We start from the raw sequence: 22,678 nt of genomic DNA, 5'->3' as shown, positions 1-22,678 counted from the left end.
TTCGATTCATGGGTTACGGAACAAAACGTTGTTGGGTGGGGTTTCCCTGAAAATATACACCACAAAATGATGCATTATTTTCTTTTTTAATGAGGTACAGCATTGTAATGACACAGGAAGTGAATTCATTCTCATGAACAATTGACAGAAAACAACCAGTGCTGACTGACAATAGCTGGGTTTGCATGACCCTGCTTTTATGTACATTTGAAGTATCGCATCAGAATCGACAGATGGAAATGCAAAATTGGGAATAAAAATGCCTAAATTCACAAAAAAAAGGGTTGATGCGAATAATGGGAGATGGAAATGCAAGTGAAGTAAGATAGAAAGTCTTGTTTTCTGATAAATTCATCAAAATAAAGGGGGTTAATGTTTTACTCTCATTTTAAGCATAAACTTACTTTTGATAAATTTATAAGAAAACAAGTCTAAATGGCTTAAGTTATCTTGCTACTCAAGTAAATGTAAATTGATCTACAAATGCTTAGATATTTGTACTAGAAAGAGAAAAAAAAATACATTCTGCAGTATTGGAGTCTGCAGCTTTTAATATGCCTGCATCATCACAGGGACCAGAAAAACGTCCCTGGTTGTGACTGATTATGATTTCAGAAGTAGTGGTAATTGAATACTGTAATCATAGGTTTAGATACGTCAGTCTGAAATCTGTCTTACCTTGGGACCAGTAAGTCCAGGTAGACCAGGTGTCCCAGGTTCACCCTGCAGAGGAAAAAGAACAAAGAAGACTTTGTAAAGACTTGAATTTAAAACAGAATTCTGTAAAGTGGAATAAAACTGTCAATGATCAGTAATGTGCAGTATAAACATTCACAAGCAGATGCTAAAATAGATTTCTTACATTCAGTCCAGGTTTTCCGGGTGGTCCCATTTCCCCTGGTTCTCCTGGGATTCCCTGTAAGGTCACAATAGTTTGCAGTGTTTGGTCATTGGTCATTTCCTGTCATTTTCAATAGAATTGATAGGATATGTTGATTTTTTAACCTTGCTTCCTTGAATTCCCAAGTCATCTAAATCCAATTTGGAAGTGCCCTAGAGGAGATTTTAAGGGAATCATTTTAGTCATTGTAGTTTTTGCTTACTAAAGAGAAACTTTATGGATATAACCTTTAAACACAGCAACAGAACATTTAGATTAAATGATCAGAAAGTTTGAGACTCACTGTTGGTCCTGAAGGCCCTGGTGGTCCCATTTCACCCTATTAAAAGATTGGAGAAACAAATTATACAAGCCATTTAATATTAATGACGATGAAAATCTCAGAATCGACATACTTTGGATCCTTCCAGCCCTCGCTCCCCTTTTTGTCCTGGTTCACCTGCTTCACCCTATAAATGGAGGAATAAAAGATTAACGTAAAGCTTTGAGGTTATCAGAGAATGTTCTTGACGTTTCACTCACTTTCTCTCCATCTCGGCCAGGCTCTCCAGATGCTCCCTTTTCTCCTGGTGTCCCCTGGTGGACAAACAGATCGTGGTGATTACACACGTCCAAGCCTCATGATGAATGGCACAAATAATTCTGCTGTACTTACCAGTTTACCATCAGGGCCTGGAGGTCCTTCTCTGCCTTTCTCCCCTCTGAAGCCCTGCATTCAAACAATAAGGAGATAAATGTGTTTTAATCAGATGTCCCGAACAAGCAAAACACCTCAGTATATTTGCCTATGAATATATTAATATGCATAGTTTAAAAAATGTCTCACCATAGGCCCAGGTAGACCGGGCAGACCAGGTTTACCACTAGGACAGTCGCAACCTTCTACAGCAGGAGAGCGATCCGGAGGACACTGGGAATACAACACATTGCACGTAAACATAAACTAAATCAATCACCAATTATTAAACATTTTAAAAAGCAGGAAACTTACCCTGTCATTATCCTGAAACAAACAGAGAAAAATACATTAAAGAGGCAAGGAAATCACTGGAGGCAGATAACACTTAACATTATTTATACAAAATGGATATGTTCCTGGATCACCATCCTTGTTGGTCCTCGAACAACGTTTTTTTTTTTTTTAACCTTCTTGAAATAAATCAAATCAAATAGAAACACCATGCTGGCTGACACCAACAGGGACTAGCAAGATCAACACGAAGCAGTCTTACCACAGAGTAGATTTCACATGCTGTTTCTCTCTCACTTTGCTGGGGGTCACAGTAGATCCGTAACTTCTGTAGCACTATCTGAGTAAAGAAGCACAAGACACAACAGAAATCTTTTGATTTGACCGTTTGTCGAACAATATTGTGGTCAAGTCAAGTCACCTTTATTTATATAGCGCTTTAAACAAAATACGTTGCGTCAAAGCAACTGAACAACATTCATTAGTGTGTCAATAATGCAAAATGAAAGTTAAATGGAGTTCATCATTGTTTGTTTGTTTATTTATTTAAAAGGGACAATGCACATTAATAAACATAAGGACAATGTCCAAATGTAAATGAGCCAGATATAGCCGTACAGACTAATTTTCATCTGGAGTCCCTGGCAGGTTGTTATTATAAAACTGTAAAAAACATTGCATACATACACTTTAAAAACATAAATAGATTACATAGACACAGTCAACATCATTGAATTCAGTGATGTCATCTCTGTTCAGTTTAAATAGAGTCTGTGCATTTATTTGCAATTGGTATTGGTAGCAAACTATCAGCCTTCAAAGTTTCTCTTAGTTTGGCACATATAAGCTTGTGATCAGGCGGCTGTCAAAAATAGTGTTGGAGTCACTTACAGGGACTGTAGTCTCAGTATTGATTCTCTTGGAGACCTGAGTCTTTCCGTTAATGTAGATGGGAACAACTGAATCTAGGAGCTGCTCCTCCACATATACATCGTCTATGAAACAGGTGATGCGTTTGTACCTCACCAGGAACTTCAGCTGGTGCCAGTCTGTGTCAAAGAGCCTCTATAGAGACATAAATCATATCTTTAAAAGACATATTCTTACTGTGTAGGTGTTTTAATAATAACTGCATGCCAGATTACATATTAAAAGTATCTACTTTGATGTTGATTGGAAATTTTCATGGAAATTAATTTTGGATCATTTTTAAGCACAGATACCATGTGAATTCAGATGCAACCAATGATTTTATTAATTCGATTTAAGAGTGATATAAAAATTTCAGAGACCTTGATGCCTCGGGCATTAAATATGACTGTCTGCTCTTTCTTTAGAGTGCTGGTGCAGGTGAAAGTGACCGATTTGTCTGCTCCATTCAAAGTCACGGCGAGCTGCTTAACCCCGTCCTGAGACAACACCCTTAACAGGTCCAACTTCATCCAGTGAGCTGGGTTCTTCAAGCGCAAAGTGGCCACAAACACAAAAGCTGGTGGAAGGCCTTCTGGAAAGATCTCTCTATGGAGAACATCAAAAGTAGCCTGAATTTTTCAACCACAACAGTTCACTCAACATCTCATTTACATCACAGTGACAGAATTCAAACAGTTTGACGTGTGCAAGAACACAAACAATGCAGCACACACACACACAAATCACCTGGTGTTGTGGGTGATGTCCATCTGAGCGCTGAGCTGAGATGCTCTCTCTGAAATCAAAGATCCCTGAACCTTCTGAGCCACCTGCTCAATCTTCATCAGGCTCATTAGATCAAAGCCCTTCTGATCGTTCACTGTCCCAGGGATCCGCGTTGGACACACTGATTCTGTGAATGAGAGAATCTTTAACACTTTAGTTGCACTTCAACTATGATGCTTTGAATCAAAGAGTGTTTAGATAACCACACAATAGTAACCGAATAAGAAAATGTTTTTTTTAAATTCTGGTTTAATGAGATCTCTTTAAATCGTTTCTCCTAGACAGCAATGAGATAAAATAGAAAGCACATGAACATTAAGATTTCCAGATTCTCAGTTTTTCCAGAAGAGCAGCAAAGTCTCAAAACTGTGCTCCAATTTGCCAAAACACCAAAGTCTGACTGCAATCAAAAGTGACTCATCAAATTCTTTCAAGACCAAATCTGAGTTGCTATCCGCATTACTTTTCTAACTATTTAACTCAAACTATTTAACTTAAAATTGAGGGAGGAGAAACATCAGAGACATCTGTAACTAAAAAGTTTCCCCAATTAAAAAATAACACAATAAAAAAATAAAACAAATGAATATACACTCAATTAAACAACTGAAAATAGATGCCATTAAAAATACACTAGTCCAAACACAGAATTTCCAATGGTCTGTTAGCATCTTGACACATGATATTCTTTGCTGAGTCATGGCAAACAGTTTATCTTCAGGATTAAACACATGCATTGGGTCCTAAGGTTTAGATGTCACTGGTTACAGAGAAAAATATGCTCCAAAGTCTAGGACGACTCACCTTCACACAGTTTCTGCTCCATCAGGTCCCATATGCTTGCAATGGATTTATAGTCCTCCACGTGCAGCACGTATGTAGAAGATGGCTTGTTGGCCACAGACACCAATTCAGAGTTCGTTATCTCATTTCCCACACCAACTGCAAACAGAACAATATTCTGTGTTCTGGCCTCCATGGCAGCATCCTCAACATCATCCTGCGAGCGCCCATCAGTGAGGACCACGGCGATGCGGTTTCTGGGAGTCTGGGATGTGCGGTTAGGCATACCAAAGACATGGTCTGTGGCAAACTTGATGGCACGGCCGGTCCGTGTGCTGCCCCCCAGGAATGACATGGAGGTGATGGCCTCGATGAGTTCTTGGCTGTTCTGATGCTTTCCCAGAGGAATCTCCAGTCGAGGGGTGTCGCTGTATTGGATGACTGCCACCTGAGTGTGCCTGGTGCTCACGTCAAAGCCACTGGTGATGTTGATGAGCCAACGCTTGGCAGTTTCAAAATTAGGGGTCCCCAAGCTTGAGGAGCCATCAATGATGAACGCAAGGTCATTGGGAGTTGTGCTACAACCTGCAAACCCAGGAAAACATTTGCCCACATGGTCCACATGCAGACCAAGTATGGTTACAGTTCTTGAACAAATGTAGAGTGAAGTCAGGTACATTTGTCCAATTTTTGACCGGCATCTCAACCAATTTACCTGAATTCACCCTACAGTGTCATCACAAGAATGACTTAATAAGTATTACAGAAGTCATTTTCTCAAGTATATTAATTTACATTTATGCACTTGGCAGGTGTATTAATTACCAAGTGAACATTTGATCTGTTCATGCATTTCCTGATAATTGAATCCATGACCTTGACATTGCTAATGCCATGCTCTACTGTTTGAGCTACAGTAATGCCTCAAGAGTGTTGCTTTAATGCAGCTTAATACTGTTCCATCATTTAAACCATTTGACTAGTGTATTATACAGTATTAAACTAAGAAAAAGATGCCAAACCAGCTTGAGAGTCCTCTTTCTGGAATCCACTGGTGTGCAGGAACAAAACACAAACAATCAGTGAAGAAAACATCCATGTCCACATGGTATGGCAACAATAAACCAAGCAGCAGCTAGAAAATGCCTGGGGAAAAAATGAAATTTTGTGTACAATATCTATATCTATCTATACATCTACACACACACACACCTATATATATATATGATAACACTATGGTATTTTAATGCATACTAGGCACTGTTTAATAAGTAAGTTATTTTAACAAATGCATCCAAAACGTTTATTTACTGTACTGTACGATTTTCCATGGTATATTTTATAATACCATTGCCCTTAGAAAGGTTAAACTGAGACAACATCAAATATTCTTATAAAGAATTACCAAAAAAGCATAATAAGCCCTTCTCTCACCAGCAATCTCAATCCTGGATATCCACGAGTTTAAACAGAGACTTGCCCCCAACAGGTTACAAGACAACAGCTAAAAATGCTCTCATCACTGACATGAATTACAGTACAGTGCTGCAGTGGCAAGATCCAGCCAAAGACTATTTTATATCTGCACCCACAGTGACGTACAGCCGTTCCTGGGCAGAATGAAAGAGCGACAGAGAGAAGGAGGAGTACGGGTTTAACCCTCCACAAAACCTTCTTCAAAGAAAGTCAAGCCAAATGGTCCCGAGCCTCAGAGGCCTATTCCACAAATAGTGCAGTCCAAAACGTCTTTATTTTCTCTGCCGTCATGCATTGAGTTATTTACAAGAGTCCATTGACATTATATTAATATCATGTCTGTGCAATGGCTTCTGTGTTACAGTGAAGACTGTGCCTTTATTCCTCCAGTAGTACATAGTTTGTTAATCCAGATTCTTAAACACAGATGTTGGTGCCTTCCTTTGAATCTTAAGAGTGTGAAATAACTCCTCAGGGACCACCGTCATTCTCCACTGGCCTGTTTATGAATAAAAAGAGGTTTAGAAAGAAAGTAACACATTCAACTACATTAGTACCTGAGGAAGGAGAAACCTGTTTTGCTAAACTTCCCTGTGGATATATTTATACCCCACCGACTTCTGCTGTTCAAACACACATATATATAGTAGCACAGCTATTTTGGATCAAAGGTGGGCCGCCCCAGGTACCAAAGGAGACATAAACAAGTGAACTGAATCGTGTGAGTTTAGTTTAATAGTGTGCAAATATTTTTATGTGATGTACTGACGCTGAAATACAATGCATTTGTTGTGTGGAGGATTTGAGGTGGAAAAGCAAAGGGAATAAAGGCAGCATCCATCTCAAGAATGGGGAATGTTTCTGCTTGTCCTAATATATGAAAGGAAATTGTGGTATTGGGAAGGTTGGTTTTGATATTTGCAGAGAAAGTGTTGAAATATGCACATCTTGCCACGGATATACAATGGCGCCCTCTGGTGGATACAATGGTCTTTACACTGAGTATACCAATGGTTTCTATTTTTGTATTCTTAAATCCGGGGCTCTGGAACATCTAATGGTTCATGATGGTATTGCAATTCATTCACCAGTTTAAATAAATAATGTTTCCCTATTTCCTACTCCAAGTAAATTTGAAAGTGTATAAATACACTTGAAATAATATACACTCAGACTTGTTTTCGATTTTATTTATTCTTTGGGGTTTTCGATTTTCAAGTAAAACAAGCGCACGTACAACGTCATTAAAGCTACTGTATTTTTTAAAGGACAACAAATGTTTGTCAGATTCATCAAACACTAACTCACACCATTTAGGTAAAGTACTTATTCAACTTGTTAGGATGTTATCATTTGTTACATAAAGAGCTTTTTATTTAAAAAAAAAAAAAAGCATTGCTAGTATCAATTATCCAACACATTAATTAATGAGCGTGCATTGTCTCTTATTAGGGAACTATACAATTTGTCGTAATAATTATTTTATCGTGGTTAAATAAATGTAATTAAATGAACACTGTTATCTTTTATCATATTTCTAGAACATTCATTTTATAAAAAGCATAAGGCCACTCGAGTAGACCTATATGATTATAACACAGTTAAACCATTTAATATATTTCGTATTTGCCTCATTCAATTAGTTATGGCACGAATCGTATTTTTTCTTATTTATATATTCGATATATTTTGTCAGTCGAATTACCCCATAAAATAAAAAATTAGAGAGGATGAGTTTTAGGACCCTGCGACTCTTATGACAAGTGGGCGGAGTCACGGATGATTGACAGGATATTCTGGAGGCACGGCAGGCGAGTAATTTGGCAAACTGACCACAGCCACACCGTCAGAGTACAGACGGCGAATTTTAAACGAAATTTCGCCTTAAATCGTGTATTTCATCGTGTTTTGATGCCGAAATACTTGTCAGAAGGTACCATCCATGGACTTCCATCTCTGATGTTCGTGTTTGAGAGCTGATAATGATGAAGATGAAGCTGCGAGCGGCGGGAGGCGAAAATCGGCGATGCGACTTGAATTCCGTTAACGGATCCGATCGGGAGAGCGGCACCGGAGCGGCTCAGCTCGACAAGGAGACGGTGTTCGAGTGGTTCGGCTTACAGCTGAACCCGTCCGGACGCGTGGAGCTGCTTTGCGGGCTGCTGCATATGTGTCAGCCGCTGGAGCTACGCTTCCTCGGCGCCTGTCTGGAGGATTTGGCCCGGAGAGATTTCACCGTCCTGCGGGATTATGAGATCCGGGCCAACTGCCCCGCTGATCTGGAGGGGCTGGTGAACGTAAGCGACCCAGTTGTGCTGTCCAAACTGCTCGTTTATTTGTCTTTGCTCGGATCCAAGAGCAGTGAATGCGCCGGGATTCTCTTCAGGACGTTGAGTCGAATGGACGCCGGGATGTGTGGCGCTCTACCGGAGCAGGAGACCGTGGATCAACTGCGGCTGCTCTTCACGATGGGATCATTACACCCGGCGTTCAGTTTCTATCAGCGGGAAGAGCTCCGAGCGCAGTTGGATCGACTCCAAAGATGGGTGTGTTATATTTATATCAAAATCACTGGCATTACACTAACAAATATGGCAGAAATACCACGGTAAGTGCATGTCAATCATATTCATATTGCCAAATTAACATCGCAATACAATAGTATCCTTGGGGGAATACCACCTTTACAAAAAAGTCATGGCAAAGTACAGTACCATGCAACATTGATGGTTTCAGGCCTTATGAAAATTAACCATGTTTTTACTATAGTAAAAGTGTAGTGGCCATGTTGTTGTTTTTTGGCAGATTGATTACTATTTGTATAACCAGTTTTCCTACAAATACTATGGTTAGTGAAGCAAAACCATTGTTAATTTGTGGTTACCATGGTTTAACTATAGTAACCATGTTTTTGTGGTTTTATTTGTGGTAAAACCATGGATAATTTTGTAAGGGAGGTGATAAAACCATGGTCTTTACATGGCACTCCAGTGTACTATAGTACATGTCCGAAAACATAGTAGTAGGCTAAAGTCAACTAAGAAAATTACCCCCCCCCCCCCCCAAAAAAAATAAAAATAAATAAATAATAATGTACCATGGTATTTATATGGTACTCTAGGGATTATTATGGTTTTACTATGGCGTGTGGAAGTACTTTTAATGTGAGTACTTAAGTCACTAAAAAAATGACCAAAATCACCATGGTATTAACTTTTTTGTTTGGATATTTAATACATGGTATTCTTTGAAATTCCTGGAGTATCATATAAATACCATGGCAAACATTCAGCGAGAGTAGAAACCACATAGAGATTCAAAGTCACTAATAAAAAGTACAATAGTATTTGAACATGTAATGCAAATACTATGGTATATATCAAAATACCATGATGTTCAAACTGTGATCAGTGTTCAAATGCACCACCACTTAAACTGACATGAACTTGTAAATGAACGTGAATAACCTGTAGTCAAAAAAGGAATGTGTGCTGGATCCCTTTTGGGATTTTTATCATACTTTTTGAATCAGTCCTAAAGGATCCCAATTGGAATAAGAAACACATAAGATCCTACTGGATAAACTGAAATCCATACATTTATTATTTTTAAAGAGTCTCATTGGATATTGCTTAAGTTCATTAAATGTCATGTAATGAAATAATGGCATACTATTGGACAGTTATAAGAATCAAATGGCAGCAGCATAAGTTCCTGTAAGATTTTCTTCAGTCCATGGTATGTCCAAGAGGTGGATGTTCTTATCTTGTTAGTAATTGTTTGGAACTGAGTTCTTAAAATATCCTGTTTGGATTAGTTAAACTGGAAATTTGTTCTAGGATTGGTTCCGAAAAGTCCAATAGGATTAATTTCAGATTTTTATGTAAGTTATTTATTTTAAAAAATAGATTTTAGGAACACAGACCATACAAAAAAAGTGCCATTGCATTTTTGTAATTGCATGCCTGGATATCCAATGTAAGTTATAGGTGCAAGCCAAGCTCTAAATAGGAAGATGTCATGTCAAATATCCAAACTCTTTAATCCAGTACAACCACATGATGGCACGTTTGGTTTTCTACATTCATCTGTGTCTTGTAGGCTTGTGGGTCATGTTATATGTGTCCAGTGCTATCCTGCCAGATCTCTATGTAAATTACTTTATTCTGGGCTTTGTGATTTGTAAATGAGGCCTTTTTGTTTCATTAGACCAAATCAGGTCTCCAAAATGTCCTTCTCTGTCTGTTTATGAATGTCTGTTGTTTGGTGCTGATGTCAAGTTGAGAGTGATATTAATGGTTTAAATTATGTACGCTGAGACAATGTGCTCCATTGCTTTAAAACAAGTGGAAACGGGGGATACGTTTTTTCAGTCAAATTAATTATCATAATTTGAATGGCTTTGATTCGGTTTGATTGTTAGTGTCATGACTCAGATTTACTCCTTACATTGGAAACCCGTCCCTTAGGTGAATGTACAGTTTCTAGATCAGTTGTTCCCTTTCAAAAAACACTAATGAAAAGTCTTTCAGTGGCATTGTTTTGGCCATCCTGCTGTCTGTTAGACTGGTATTGGCCATTAAAAAAATCATATAAACCCATATATATTTTTAGCTTAATGTGCATTTATTATTATCCTTATCCAAGACTTGGATGATGATAAATTGAAGCGTTTACTCACCTTTTTAACAACTTCTTCTTTTTCTTTCGCCATCACAGAGCCAGTTTTCCAGGCCAGGGTTCCTCCATCCACACCAGGAGAATGACGTAGACTGGACTCTTTGCAGCAATCCCAATCCACACCTCAGCGGCACGTCACAGAGGGAAGGTAACTCGCCTTCCCATGTAGAAAACCCTTTCAGAACATAGGAAAAAAGCTAGCTTTGCAGCACTGTAATGATAATATCCCTTGATGTTGCAGTGGTGCACATTGAGAAGATCATTCTGAAGGAGGTTTCTATGGGAGGAGACGGCAGGCAGTACAGTTTTGAGGTAAGTTCAAAAACCCCTCAGAGACAGCCGAGTTTCAACACTGACATTTCATCTAAAAGAAGATCAGAGAGCTCCAGGATTGTTGAAAATGATTCAGAATGAAATGTAGCCAGTTATATGTCATGTGGGTAAGAAAGAGTCTCCTAAGAAACCAGAATTTGAATGACTATATTTGAATACTTTTGAATCAAAGGCTAATTTGCTTATTGCAGCTACTAATTAAAGTCATATTTAGCAATATTTAATAAATTTTCCCCACATAATATTACAAAATATGATGGATTTAATAATTCATAAAAAATATTTAATTATATAGCTGTATTATACAGATATGTGAAGTGGGCTTGGATTACAACGGAAGAGATAAAATTCAACATCAAATCAAGATTCCCCATGGATAAAATCAAGCCCTACATTGCATTTTATTTTATTTTATCTCATTGAGTATTGTGTCCCTCTCTGAAGTGCGCAGTAGTTTGACTTTGAAACACTTTGTTTTAATTGTGCTAATGTGGCTGGTTAAAGGACATTAATGTCGTGTAGGTATGGTGTGAACAAATTCACAGTTAATGGCTTAGTAGAAGCTGTTGTTTCAGATTTGCATGCACGCTTTGCATTATTCATGGTGCTAAAAAGGGCTAAAAATGAGTGCGCACTCAGTCGCTGTGGTTCCTGACTTGTCCTGAAGGCTGAGCTATGCTCTCGGCTGTGTACATGAGATTACAGTCTCTCTGGAACAAGTGAGGAAACATGCAACGCCTGAGCTGTAAACATCCGGTTGTGGATACAGAGCTGACAGCCTCACCAAAGAGGCTTTGGCTCGGCCCACAGCGAGTATGGACCAGTGCCAAAACAGACAGAGAGAGAGAAAGAGAGGCCTGACTGAGAGAAGTGCTTTTCTTTAACGTATTTTGTAATTTTCAGGGATGAAAATTACCTGGCAATACAGTTTTATAACAAAAGCTAGGTCATGGCAAGATAAATATCTTTTAAAATGCATTATAGTATACCGAGCCAAATATGAAACTGAGGAAAGCAAGCTGATTCTCATAATGTTTTGCAAGAAGCATGTATTGTTTAGGATGTACTCCAGTTGTCTGATGTCTTTGGCAAGTGACAAATGAATCATCCTGTCATTTGTAATTCACTATATATATATATATATAATTTGTTGTAACTGATTGAATTGTGCATAATATGACCACCAACAGCCAGATAATAATAAATAGAATCAATTTTGTCACTGTCTGAATGAGAATAGAACTTCCTTTTTTCTAAAAAGATGAAGGAAAATGTGACTTCTCACATTATGACTGCTAGGATGCTGGAAGCGCAGATGCTCTGAAATCAGGATGGCAATTAAATCCAGCATCTTGTCATACTGAGATGTCTGCCTTAATGTAATGGAGCAGGTGCGAGTGAAAATTGTCTTCGACAAGTACATTTATAAAACTTTACCTGACTGTTGGTTCAGCAATATCCAACTATTTTAATACAGTATAAAAGTTCAGTGTCAATTTTTTTATATTAAAAAAAAAAAAAAAAAACAACAAATCTCTATAACAATATATTTTTATACTTTTATACTGTCTGTTGTGCTGTTAGTCAGTTTTCATGACCTAAAGGTTGTTTGGCTGCTGAAGTGGGAAGGACAACCGTGAGTCTTTCATTCTGATATTTAAGAGTTTAAATCCACCATCAACATCCATGATGCTTTTTTATATCTTCATTAACCACATGAATGGATGCTGCTTCACCTTATTAGATATAAAATGTTCTCAGCTTGCATATAAAAAAATTAGATGCCGCAATTTGCACATTATTGTACATGGCACTACTCTGCCCAGTCCAATACATCCTCGTCAAAACAAGATTGAAAGAATGGAAGGAAAATGAATGCATTATGTTCCCGGCCAAACTTGAGCCACTATCTTTTCTTTGTCCATCTTGAAGTCTTGTTAGCCATCTTAATGTGAGTTGTCCCCAGGTGTCACTGAAAGTCAGATCCTCCACCCTTTCCCAGGCTTAACACTGAACCCTGACCACCTGTGTCTCGCCAAACCCTACGATTAAGACATCAGTATTCACTAGAGAAGCAGACGTAACTGCTTGCCAGCCCTTGTTAAGGCTGAAATATTTAATGGGCTACCCGGAGTGTTGAAAGAGCAATTGTGTGGAGTTACAGATAAACACTTCAACACTTTTTTTGTTGTCTGAGATGGATTAATTCAAGCAATTACAGGCATCAATGTTCTCAAAGGCTGTAATTTTATTTGGTTCTGCATTGTGTAATTCTACCAAAAACCGACTACGGTTTTGCTCTTCTGTAAAACCACAAGCAAGAAAATGGCATAAGAGCCATTATCACAGTGTGCAGTGAACAGAATGTGTTGGTTTTCTTGGCAAAAACATGCAAGCACTGTCACTGACAGCCAATTTAGTTTTGATTTAGTTTTAATTTTGAAAAGCCTGATGACTTTTGCTGTTTTTTTATTATTAGTCAGTATATTATTCAGTATGTGTTGTATCCCATGCCTTGTCTTATTAGTTTTTGTTAATAAAAATTATATAAATTAGTTTGTTAATGTACTGTTTATTGTTATTGTGCTATAATAATAATAATGAATCCATCTTTCAAGCATTCATTTTAGTCTTAGACAGTGAAAGGTGTCAAGATGTAAGCACAACAGGCAACTATCTTTTCTTGTAAAACATGACACCAAGATTGTGAATTCAAAGTGAAAGTGAAATCATTCTAATGTGCTGATTTGCTGCTCAACAAACACTCCTTTTTCTCAGGGTTCTTTGAACACATTTCAATATAAAATCTATACAAAATCAATAAATCTTTTTAATCTTTATAAAGGTTTTATCTAAATGTATTTTTATAAACATCTGTCACTTTTAATCAATTTAATGTGTTCCTGCTGAATTAAAGAGAACAATAGAGACTTTAATAAAAAGTTATAAATAAAAATGGTTATAAAATTATGATAGTTATGCATGTATTCTTTTCAGTTTAGCACTTTTTTTGTTTTGCTAAATCTTTGCATGAGCTGAAGTTGTGGTGAATTAATTTAAACTAAGTGAACTCTAGTGTTTGAAATGCTTATGCATAAAAAATAGTTCAGTGACCCAGTTTGGCGAAAACCTGATTCTGGGCATACGCCCCATTCTGATGTCATTGTCTTTATTTGTGCTGGTTTAAATATTTCAGGTATGCCTAGATTTCAATGGGAGATTCCATTGGATTATTTTATTTACCCAACACGTCGTAATCTTTTAAACTGAGCTAATAGTCTGAGACCTCAGATGTTCTTCTCTTGCTGTAATGTCATTTCTGGAACCCAAACTATTGGAATATTTGACTGAGGACATGCGAAGAAATCCATGTTAGGGGCCATTCACATATCGCGCCTAAAAACGCATGGAAAACGCTAGGCGCGCCGCTTTCTCCTTCTTTCCAAAGCGCTCGGGCAGTTGCACCCCTGAGGCGTCTGCCTTTGCTAAGCAACCATGATGTGCTCTCTCCATGAAGACGGGGAAATTTCAGCAAAGGATAAATGAATTTGCAGCTCTAAAAATCGTTTGAAGTAGCTCTGCTATTAAATTTATTTCAAAATGGCAATCTATGATCAGCTGTTCCTACATCTTGGCTGAGCTTTCAACGTTGTTAGAGGAAAGGATGAAGCTGATTGCTTAGTTCTTGTCACATGACCCACGGTGCGCTTGCGGCTCTCTCAAAAGTTGAAATGTTTTTAACTCGATGCAGTGCGGACACGCATGGAAAAACGGGCGTGTCGCACCGCATCGCTTCCATTATGATAGCGCGATATGTGAACGGCCCCTTAAGGCATCTGTGGCAAAAGGACAAGCAAAATTATTTGTGTCTGAGTGAAATCTGATGAGCTGTGGGGAATCCAAGCAAAAGATCCATTATGCTCAGATCGATGAGCGCATTACTGGTCTGTTCTCATTGATTTTCTCTTCTTTTCAGGTGAAATGGTCAGACTCTTCATCTACTGCTGTCACCAAAAGTCATCGTGAGTTGGTGGATTTTCTATTAAAGGTGAGCAGAGAGATGAAGGTCTCTGGTGTGTTATTTGTGTATGTTCACGTGTCACATGGGTCTGTAGCCCATGCCAGTGTGCCCACCAGTTGGGCAAGATGCAACCTAGGCAGACCAGTGAGGGACATTATCCATCTGTTTCTATTTCTATTTTCCCTCTCTGGCTGTGTTGGTAATGTAATACTAGGATTCTGAATACTAAACTGTATATACTTATCTTTTATTTTCATAAAATGTTTATACTATTACAGTATTTATAAATATTTAAAATAGGCTTTTATGTTAATTTTCAGTATTCATTTAAATTTTAGTTTTATTTTATTATGTGCTTCGCACATAAATTTGTTGTTATTTGTATTTCAGGTTTAGTCATTTTAGTACTTAAGCTTATTGCATTTCAGTTATTAACCAAGGCAACATGAATACATGGATATTAGAATAAAAAGAGTTTTACATTTTTTAGCATTATTTCGATTAACATTTTAAAATTTATACACCTTTATAAAAGTTTTGTTTTATATAAAGCATTATGGAATACTAGATCTCTGAGAATAGTGTGGAAAACAGTATGTATTATGCAAAATGTTTCAGTATGGCAGACTGTCACATGATCTTAGCATGTTTATTTCAGTGAGGGCCGCCCCTGTTATTATTTTGGAAATACCTGTATTTATTTCTTTTTTTGTTTAAAATTTTGTTTAAAAATGACATTAATGAACCAATAAAGCATTTTCTTTCATAACGAACATTCATTACACTGGAAATGGAAGGCCAAGTTTGGTGCATTGCATTTTGGGATTCAGTTTTCCACCGTGTGGTTTGGTTGTGCCCTGCACATTTTTTCTAATATAGCCATTTGGATCATCTGAGTATTCTGTCCATACAGATAATTCTCATACTATTCATATTTCTGCAGATTTAGTATGGTAGTGTGCCATTCCAAACGGTCTTTTCACTTTCTTTCAGATTAGTATGCCTTAGAGGCATTTTTATCACCAGAACATATGCTGTATTGAATTTAACTTGCAAAGTGAGGTAAAACAATCCCTCTGTCTCTTCTAGCTTCCTAACGAGCAGAGCCCTGATGGCTTTGAGAAGGGCATCCTCAGATTACTCAGTCGTGAAGATCAATGTGAATCCAGAGAACTGGAGAGAAACCTCAGGTACATCTCATCTCACTCATAACTAGTGTTGAGAAATATTACATGTAAAAGTAATCTTGCATAATTGTGTTACAAATGATATCCTTACTTTTGCATTCCTTTTTCTCAGCTTTAAGTCACTTAGGTTCTGTATTTTCCAGAATGCAGTGTTGTGTTTGGCTTGCATGTGTATTTGTGCAATTTAATGCTGTATTTGCTGCCATTATAATCACATTATAGTCTTTGCTTGCAACCGTGTCATGGGATAAATGCAGGTGTGCTGGAAGCATACATTTCAGTACAATTCCTAAATCTGAATCTGAAAGGCTCTTTGCTAAACCAAAAATAACATTGAGCCATGACCATAACTATCATACTTTAAAATAATACTATATACAAGTACATATGTTTTATTATTTTGCATGAGGTGGAGATGGAGAAGATTACAACTGTTAACCTAAACCTATTCAGAAAATATATGTGGTCACAGATTTAAAAAATAAAACATCAGTGACTGTGTTTCAATACCTTTAACTTCTCTCGCTCTATCTCTTGTTCCTTTGCAGGGAGAAGTTCCTGTCTTTATCCCAGGATGTCCTTCAGAGATGTGACATTACCAGGTTCTTCCTGTCTGATGCGTCTGTACTGCCATGCAGCCACTGTGAGCGTCCTTCAGACTGGCCAATCAGAAAACCATTATCAGTTAAAATATCAGCATATTAATAGACCAAGCAAGATTCCTCTGTGTGATCCTTGTCCATCTGCTCGTCTCTGCAGGTACCAGTGTGCCCGGAGCCAGAATCCATCAGCATGGACGCGGTTTCTCTGAGGACTGCTCGGAGACGTCCAGCCTGGAGGAGGGTAAGAGAGATACAGACCTGTCAGATCTGCTCTAGAAACACGTGCCAGCATGCATACAAATGCAGTACTGATGATATAGTCTCATCTGTGCCTTTTCCTCTTTTACAGATGTGGAGGCGTACAGCATCAGAGCTGCTGGGCTGAGGTAGACCTTCACTGAACAAAGATCATATTTTTATTCAGCAAGAATGCATTCAAATGATCAAAAGTGACAGTAAAGACATTTATAATGTTATAAAGGGGTTCTATTTGAAATAAATGCTGTTCTTTTCAACTTTCTAGTCCTCAAAGAATAGGGAGCCCATATGAACAGCGTGTTCAGGATTTTAATAATGCCTAAAACATCCAAAGCAGTTTGACCAATAACATGCAGGTATTGTACATAATCGACCAATCACGGGGCTGCACGTGAGAAGGTGAGATCTACAGGGAATGATCAAAGTGATGCAAACATGCGCACGTGTTCGTTCGTTTGAGTTGAAGCCTCGTGGTGCGAGAGCAATTCGAAAGCATAAGGAGCCATCTGCTCTGCTCTCCATAGCTCTCATGAATGTCACACAACGATCATCCTGCACAGTGCAAACAGCCTAAACCTGGATATTTTAGGCAATATTAAAATCCTGGCAGGGACGTGTCCTGTATGAATGGCGCATATGGCTACCCTATCAAAGAATCCTGAGAAAAAAGCATTACAGAAAAATATTAAGCTAAGATATTTCATTATTTAATGCAGTGGTATTCGTTAAGTGTGCTTTAATTGTCCAAATACTTGAGGCTGCTGTATGTGATGAATATCAGCTCTGTTCTTTAAGGATCAGTAGAGTAAACCATGTTTACAGCCGTCTCCTGTCACATAATCTGTCTTCTTCTCCCTGTAGTAGTCAGCGTTCTGAATGCCAGAGGAGAGGAAACTGTGAGCAGAACGGAGAGAGAGTTTGGAAGAAAGAAACTGAATTGGAACAGGTGAGGCTGTGAAATTGTTTCTCGCTCTTTGGTATTCTTGTAATGGCATACGACGGATAGTGCTTCTGCAGTATGAAAACTGTGCAGTGTGCATTTTTTAATGCACACTCTCTGTAAAGAAAGAAATACTGTATAACAATTGCTTGAACATCCTTTACTTTGAGTTAGTAATGAACCAGGAAGTAATTCCCCATCAAATTCTTGTTTCACTGTTGGATTGTACGGTCAAAAGTTCTGAGGTTTTTATACAGAATTGGATTAAAAGTGTATTAATCATTTTTATTTTTTTAAAGTAGGACATAATGAACCATTTTGACCTAATGAACCAAATTGACAACACTGTAGTGTAGTACTCTATTGTGTGAACTATTTTCCATACTATAAAAAAAAATCCAGTACAGTTAGTCATTGTTTTGAGGCAAGTTAGACAAATTGGCATTCTGTCTCCCTGCAGAGCTGCACAAATGACAGAAGAACTTCCATGGCTGGACAGAAGAACAAAGCAAAATCAGCTGCAAAAAGGTACACAAACACCTGCTGCTATGTTTATTTTGCCTCTAAATGAGTGCAGCATGAAATGCTGACCTGGTTTTTGTGTACGAACTGAGACAATATTTTAAAATGCAATGATGCATGCATATACTCACTGATGCGTTGGGAAGGGCTTATGGTTCACAGCTGCTGTACTGCTGTTCTATGTTTTCAGGGAGAGAGGCAGGCGAGTTATAGGTGTCAAGACTTCTAATGGAATCCAGAAACCTTCTGCAGCACTAATAATCAACCAGGGAGCTTGCAAAGGTCTTTGTCCCATGGCTAAAAAACAACAAAGCAATCATGTTTTATATCTGTGCATCTCCAAATAAAACGTCCATGCATTTATGAATCCCTTACAGTAAACTATAGCCATGTTTTCTTCTGTTCTTTGGTTTCTAGACACAGGAAGGGACCGGTATGGGGACACGTCATCGGAGAGCTCGAACTCCGTGCCATCCAGCCCTGTTCACCAGAAGAGCCTGGAGGACCAAGGTGTGTTATCCAGAATGTGAAAGTTAATAAGAAAATTTTTAAAACCCAATTTACTCACACTCATGTTGTTCCAAACCCATAAAACTATTTTCTGTGAAAGTCACAAGAGGATGTTTAGCAGAATGACAAACTCAGTCACACTGTACTTATATGCCTACACAGATTATTGCATTTAAATGCAAGAAGAAAAGTCATATCAGGTCGTATTTAATAGTTTAATCTCTTAATTTTTTAATTATCAATAAAAATAAAAAATTTGAAGGGCTAACAGCAGTTTTATAGCTATTTAAAGTGACTCAAGTACTTTACCAGTGTTATTTTAGAGTTCACATATATATATATATATATATATATATATATATATATATATATATATATATATATATATATATATATATATATATATATTGCATTTTTTATTAGCTTTTATATTTCCAGTTTAAATGGTAATTTTAGTTTTAAGTTTTAGTGATTTTGTCTTTTATTTATTTTTTTACATTTCAGTTTTAGAGTTTGTGTAAATATTGTAAAATATATATATTACAAATATTGTAAATATATACATTACGTTATATGAAAATTTCAAAAATTATGTTTGGTATAGTACAGAAGTTTACTGAGCTTTGATGACAATCACTTTTGAGGGTCCACTTCCCCAGTAGTTAAACACCTTTATGATTTATGAGATGAAATCTACATGATGTGTAATGTTTGTCTCTTCAGAAACAGAGAGTCAGTCTGATAACTCAGCCCAGGAACCAGCTGAAAAGACTCACCTAGTCAAAGGCGTTGGCGGGAAAGCAGTTGCCATGGTGAATCCATTAGTTGCAGAGCCCAAGAATGTTCAGGAGCCGACTTCAGTGGTGGAGCTGGCACTGACCGCATGCCTCCCTTACACCCTTCAGTACAACACCAGCACCCAGAGGGACGCCGGGCAGGGTAAGATAACCATCACCATCCCACTGGGCCAAGACCCGGGAGCATCATCGGCCAGCTCTCACCCACAGCAGCAGCCACCGCTGGGAGCGTTTAGTGTCCTCTCACCCAGCCAGTGTCCTCTGCAGCCCGCCAACACCACCACAGCCAACAATCCTGTCAAGACAAACATGAAGGCCTCTGTTACGCCTTCCAACTCGAGTTCCTGCAGCAGCCAAGTACCGGAACCTTGCCCCACAACTGTACCCACACACACCCCAGGACCGGGGCCCCAACCGGCCCCCTCGGTCACACACAGCACCGCTCAGAGCGATTCCTTGTCCTACATCAACAGCTCCAGCCTGCCAGTTACGCCACAGGCCAGTGGGATGCAGCAGCAGGGGGGCTGCAACTCCTGCGGCTGCCGTGGAACCTGCGGGGGCAACAGCGCCCACCAGACACCCAGCTACTTCCTGCCGCCCCAACCTGCCCATCAGATGTTCGGGCCACCACCCCAATTCTTCCATCTCCCTCCGTCTCTATGCAACAGTTTCCCTGCCCAGGGTCACCAGAATAGCGGGACGCCTCTGCCCTTCTACGCCCACACTGGTCCTCCTGCGGCGTTCCTGCACGCTCACTCGGATCACATGCTGGCGTCACAGGCGGGATACAGCCTGCCTCAGATGCCCCCCTTCCGTCGCTTTTACCCACCTGTTTTTCCACAGGTTGGAATGATGTCTAGCGGAACCAACATGAAGAAGACCAACAACGTGTCCTGCTATAACTGCGGCAAGAGCGGACATTACGCTCAAGACTGCAAGCAACCGTCCATCGACGCCGGGCTGACAGGTATGAAGATGCCAGAAACGCTCTACAAGTATGCAAACACAGATGTGATTTATTTCAGATGTGAAAATTTTTTGCACATGCCCTGATTGGGTATTTAAACATTTTTGAATCGTAATAATAAATTGCATTTAGTAATTTAGCTGGTACTTACAAAAGAGGAGACAAAAACAATGTGTATACACGCACACCAATATTTAGTTACACATTCCCATTCATCTCATTGTATCTTTTAGAATGTTTATTTTAAAGAAGACTTTAGTTATTTAGCTGATACATACTAAGAAAGAAATGTATATACTATCTGTCCATCTCTCTCTCTGTATACATGTACACAGTAGTAGCAATATTGAAAAAAAGTGAAATATTACTTTTTATTAGTTTGTCAATAATAATAAAAAAAAATGTAATTTTTGTAAATAGGGCTACATTATTTTCTTTGTAATGTTATATACCAAAAAGAGATTGCTTTGCAGGAGCATGATGAAAGGAGGAACGTTAGTATAAAAAAACTACAGTAACCTATTTATCTATGAAACATAACTATATCATAAAACTACATATCTGGCCATTTAACATTAACGTGACTCACCTTATGTCGCTTTTAAACACACTTGGCTTTTTCATCCGTTGAACAAGATTGAAGGAACAGAGAATGGTGATTAACGGTGGGTGAACCTTATAATACATCATATAAAAATACCATAACATTATATAGAAGTTATTTGGTTATTTCGGAAGAAAAAACAAACCGAAATTCAAACCGTTGTTACTCAAATTATGTTCCTAATGCATTTGAATCTCCCGCGCACGTTTGTTTGCTTATGCGCGCGCTTGACACCAAACGCATTGATTTTTGCGTCAGTCGTAAATGCAGTTGATCGTAATGAATGAGTGCAGGAGACTTTATTTTTATTAATTTTTATTTTTTTGGTGGGGAAAAATATATTTTTGTAACGTAAGTCTTCTTGTTCTGCTGTGGCCGTTTAAAAAAAAACCTCAAGGGGGCAACAGAGTGCTTTGAACGTGCGTAGCTTGAAGTATTTGTGAGACATACTTGTTTTCCAGCTTTATTCTTTAGCTCCATAATGCTTTTAGCACTCATATAAATCTTTCTGTAAGTTTCCTTTACCTGTCTGTATGTTTCAGGTGGTTTCCGGCTGAAGTACGTTGCCCCAAACTCTTCAGAAGCACTAGATAAAACCGATTGACCGCAAACAGGGGACCAAAGCCCGGGCAGCCAGTGATTCCAGAGACCCTTGAGATAGAGTTCTGTTCTGTTGTTTGTGAGAGCATCCTTATCCAGAGAGCAAAAAAAAAGAGCCAATGCAAATGACACTGACTGCAAGATGAGTTGCTTAAAATGGGTTCTCTTAGGAATCAAATTACCTTAATGTTCTAGTTTAAATAGGATGGATTGCAAGATGATTTTTGTTTTAGGTTCAGAATAGTTTATTATTGTCAGAAGGATTTTATATGAGCTGAGGTTCTCATTCGCAGCGTCTGGCGAAGTTAATGAGAAAATTAAACTTGAGTCCTTTAGTGCAGTATTTGTTTTCTGACACGGGTGAATCTTTATAGGCTTTTATACATGCTACAGGAGAAAATTACAAGAAAAGTACTTTAAAAAATGGAATACTTTGGAAATTTTTGTTATTAAAGATATGTTTGTTCTCTTGCTGATTGCGGTTTATAATGATGCTCTAGCAGCATTATACACCACTGGTTTGGTCTGTTCTCATTCTGAACGTGATGCACTACAACTGTTGTTCTCCGAAAAATGTGAGTCAGGTGTTTAAAATGCACTGAAAGAGCCAGATCTGCAGTCCTGCCTCTCATTTACACGCTCTGACCACTAGAGAGCAAAAACAAAGCGTGTTCATAAAGCAGACTCTGTGCTTTAAGTGTCGAGTCAGACGAAATCCTTCAGACATGCTCATCCTACGCCTAAAGCACTGTTAGAGGAAATGCAAAATGTCATTTTTGACTCCAGAGTTGCGTTAACATAGGACCACTTTGAGCAGCATAATATCTTA

The 22,678-nt window shown here is 38.4% G+C and overlaps 2 protein-coding genes across 5 annotated transcripts in view; one reads left to right on the top strand and one right to left on the bottom strand.

The window, feature by feature from the left end:
- The window catches only part of LOC113113221 (collagen alpha-1(XXI) chain-like), a 24,976-nt gene extending 14,384 nt beyond the window's left edge, over nt 1–10,592 (bottom strand). For 2 of the 4 annotated variants that reach the window (XR_003293566.1, XM_026279390.1), the window contains exons 1-14: nt 4,374–5,461; nt 3,531–3,696; nt 3,164–3,389; nt 2,763–2,936; nt 2,134–2,211; nt 1,893–1,904; nt 1,728–1,811; nt 1,557–1,610; nt 1,424–1,477; nt 1,297–1,350; nt 1,185–1,220; nt 1,006–1,053; nt 863–916; nt 679–723 (exon numbers count right to left, since the gene is read on the bottom strand). Coding sequence is in view for 3 of the 4 variants with exons in the window: in XM_026279390.1 (XP_026135175.1) it covers nt 679–723; nt 863–916; nt 1,006–1,053; nt 1,185–1,220; nt 1,297–1,350; nt 1,424–1,477; nt 1,557–1,610; nt 1,728–1,811; nt 1,893–1,904; nt 2,134–2,211; nt 2,763–2,936; nt 3,164–3,389; nt 3,531–3,696; nt 4,374–5,031 (1,743 nt within the window). In the remaining variant the exon portion in view is untranslated. Of the gene's footprint in view, nt 1–678; nt 724–862; nt 917–1,005; nt 1,054–1,184; nt 1,221–1,296; nt 1,351–1,423; nt 1,478–1,556; nt 1,611–1,727; nt 1,812–1,892; nt 1,905–2,133; nt 2,212–2,762; nt 2,937–3,163; nt 3,390–3,530; nt 3,697–4,373; nt 5,499–5,786; nt 7,527–10,509 lie in introns of those variants that run through there. The other 2 variants (XM_026279395.1, XM_026279399.1) reach the window with 2 other exon arrangements.
- LOC113113249 (zinc finger CCHC domain-containing protein 2-like) lies at nt 7,640–22,678 on the top strand. Its single transcript, XM_026279403.1, has 14 exons — nt 7,640–8,374; nt 10,548–10,656; nt 10,750–10,820; nt 14,818–14,889; nt 15,952–16,052; nt 16,598–16,692; nt 16,809–16,892; nt 17,001–17,037; nt 17,771–17,855; nt 18,310–18,377; nt 18,562–18,653; nt 18,789–18,881; nt 19,605–20,645; nt 21,792–22,678. Exons 1-14 carry the CDS (start codon nt 7,811–7,813, stop codon nt 21,851–21,853), a joined length of 2,574 nt encoding a protein of 857 aa, XP_026135188.1. The 5' UTR covers nt 7,640–7,810; the 3' UTR covers nt 21,854–22,678.

The sequence above is a fragment of the Carassius auratus genome, chromosome 2 (assembly GCF_003368295.1).
Source record: "Carassius auratus strain Wakin chromosome 2, ASM336829v1, whole genome shotgun sequence".
NCBI classification, from domain to species: domain Eukaryota; kingdom Metazoa; phylum Chordata; class Actinopteri; order Cypriniformes; family Cyprinidae; genus Carassius; species Carassius auratus.
The sequence above is the reverse complement of the archived record's forward strand: the minus strand, read 5'-3'. Positions and strand labels throughout refer to the sequence as shown.

Excerpts from the sequence above, each read along its gene's own strand:
- LOC113113249 (XM_026279403.1), top strand. The coding sequence starts at position 7,811 with ATGATGAAGATGAAGCTGCGAGCGGCGGGAGGCGAAAATCGGCGATGC. Across the intron at positions 8,375-10,547 it reads TGGATCGACTCCAAAGATGG|AGCCAGTTTTCCAGGCCAGG; the intron begins GTGTGTTATATT and ends TCGCCATCACAG. Across the intron at positions 10,821-14,817 it reads GCAGGCAGTACAGTTTTGAG|GTGAAATGGTCAGACTCTTC; the intron begins GTAAGTTCAAAA and ends TCTTCTTTTCAG.